The sequence below is a fragment of the Laccaria bicolor genome, genomic scaffold (genome assembly GCF_000143565.1).
Source record: "Laccaria bicolor S238N-H82 LACBIscaffold_756 genomic scaffold, whole genome shotgun sequence".
NCBI lineage: Eukaryota > Fungi > Basidiomycota > Agaricomycetes > Agaricales > Hydnangiaceae > Laccaria > Laccaria bicolor.
The window spans coordinates 1-2,098 of record NW_001890477.1 but is presented as its reverse complement, the minus strand read 5'-3'; the positions used below and the strand labels follow the sequence as shown (position 1 = coordinate 2,098).

Genomic DNA, 2,098 nt, shown 5'->3' with positions numbered 1-2,098 from the left:
GAGGAGCGTTTGAACTTGGGNTTTGGGAGATGTTGGGGAAGTAAGGTACCCCTTCAAGAGTTCAAACGTACACTGCTCTTCTGTCACGACCCATTGTACCATTCCGTCCGGTCTCCTTTCTGACTGGTATCCTCGTCATTACTTTACGAAAAGTAGTGCCTACGTCTATATACTACCCTATACACGATCACCCCCTTCGACCGAACTGCTCCTCGTAGTTAGGGCTGTTATGGCCCTCCTCCACTCGCACTCTCTGAAATGTACACGGTGATGTTTATCCTCTGCGCACTGGGCGTTTTGCTGTCTGTCGCCGCTAAGAGCTTGGTTAGTCTGACGGGTAATCACGACGAACGATATACAAGTACCTCTCACATCGATGTTGGCTCATCAGCTCCGGCAGACGTCGGACGGCATTCTCGCAAGTATGACGTTGATGCCTTGGAGGAAAGGCCCGACTGCCATGTCATGAAGCCTATGAAACGCAACCCGTTAACTTGTCATCGAGAAATCGGAGGCAAAGAACAGCATACATAGACGTCTCTACACAATCAGAACTTGAAGCTTCGAAGGGTAAGACGAAGGCATCTCGTTCACAGTAAGAAGGCCTCGAGATTGATTAGACGGCGCGAGAGGTTTGCAAGATCATGGAAAAATTGAATACGTCGGATCTTGTTGTTGAAGTGAACAATTGGCGACGCTGTGTCGGCCTAGAATGTGTGTTGAACGTGGAACATGTGCTGATCGATACGACAGCGTCAATACAGAGCATGGGCGGGCTGGAGATTCAGTGGGCTAGTAAACCGCCCTCGACGTCGGTTCTGGAGGTACAGGTGTCTTAGTAGAGACAAGGTTGTTGAGGAATTAGCACTCGTACCTGAGATACAACACCGTCTTGACCCCTCCTGCACAACTACCTTCTGCTCTGTGCCTCATCAAAAACTCAATTCACAAGTCGTTCTCAGCCCATTGTCGAAGGGACCTGAACGTATCCCTGATGTGCGTGAATAGAGCCTGGGGGGATGGCATGACACTGACGAATGCATTGTCAGAAAACTAGTGCTTAGAAGACGATACGCCATGGACGAACCTTACGAATCCGAAAGATAATCGATATCAATTTTTAGGCCTTAGGCCTTGTACAAGTAACCTCGAGTCCGTAGACGAGACGCGGTAATTATAAGTAACGAGCTGGAAAAGATGACGCGTAGATGAGGGTGGTGGTCAAGGACAATAATGTCAATCAGACACCCACCTTATGTAAACGAGACGGAACCACGCGTATTCCATTTAGACCCCAGTTGAACATGGAGCAGAACAAGTTCGTGGTGGAGATGCTTCACCAAAGCTTCACTTCGAAAATCCAGCATCTTACACTTGCTCTGTGGCCACTACACGTTCAGGGTGTCATGGTGTAGGAATGGCAGAGCCAGCGGGCTTCGTTTGTATAAGGTGCGTTTATTACGCCGTTCTCGTTCCCCACCAATTTGAACTAATTTCTGTAATCAGAGGTGAGTATCGTCCGATGTTGCCCTCACCGTTCTCCTTCCCCCACCATTCACCGAAATGCTGGCGCTGTCCTCGACACAACAAACGGATATGCACTGCGCCGGTTTAAAATCGAAAGCTAATTGCATTTTTAGCAGTTCAGAAATATAATGGGAAGCTGTCACCACTTCAGCCATTAGTGTTTGAAAGTCCGGTTCGGTCTGGTTTTTTGATGCCCAGGGGCATTAACCATAACCATAATCGGTCTGCCTTTTCCCCAGAAGTCAAAAGACCAGACCGGACTGCAAAAAACTGCAGTCTGTGGCAAGGGGTATGTAGTTATTCATTCAGAGACATGACCTACCCTGTGGGAAGTCGGAGATCCAAGTGTGCGAAAAAATCCAACCCCCAATTTATTTTTATTTTGTGGAGGTGTTGGAGTGTGGACAACAACTTTCAAAATTTTCTTTCGGTGTTGAGTGCCCCTCCCTCCCCCCAAAATTTCCTTTTTAGGCCAACTTTCCCACGGGAAGGTCATGTCTCTGAACGAATAACTACATACCCCTTGGTCTGTGTCTTTTTGCGGTCTATAGACCAGTTTCGGTCTGCATCG

At 48.1% G+C, this 2,098-nt stretch overlaps 1 protein-coding gene across 1 annotated transcript; it reads right to left on the bottom strand.

Annotated features, from left to right (window-relative positions):
• Window positions 1-616: 616 nt before the first annotated feature.
• Window positions 617-1,275, bottom strand: LACBIDRAFT_316552 (uncharacterized protein; the record flags this gene model as incomplete). Its single annotated transcript, XM_001891295.1, has 5 exons — window positions 1,258-1,275; window positions 1,136-1,190; window positions 1,088-1,098; window positions 875-1,030; window positions 617-818 (listed from the first exon to the last, which is right to left on the bottom strand). The coding sequence occupies exon 5, from the start codon at window positions 767-769 to the stop codon at window positions 617-619; it is 153 nt and encodes a 50-aa protein (XP_001891330.1). The 5' UTR covers window positions 770-818; window positions 875-1,030; window positions 1,088-1,098; window positions 1,136-1,190; window positions 1,258-1,275.
• Window positions 1,276-2,098: the final 823 nt, after the last annotated feature.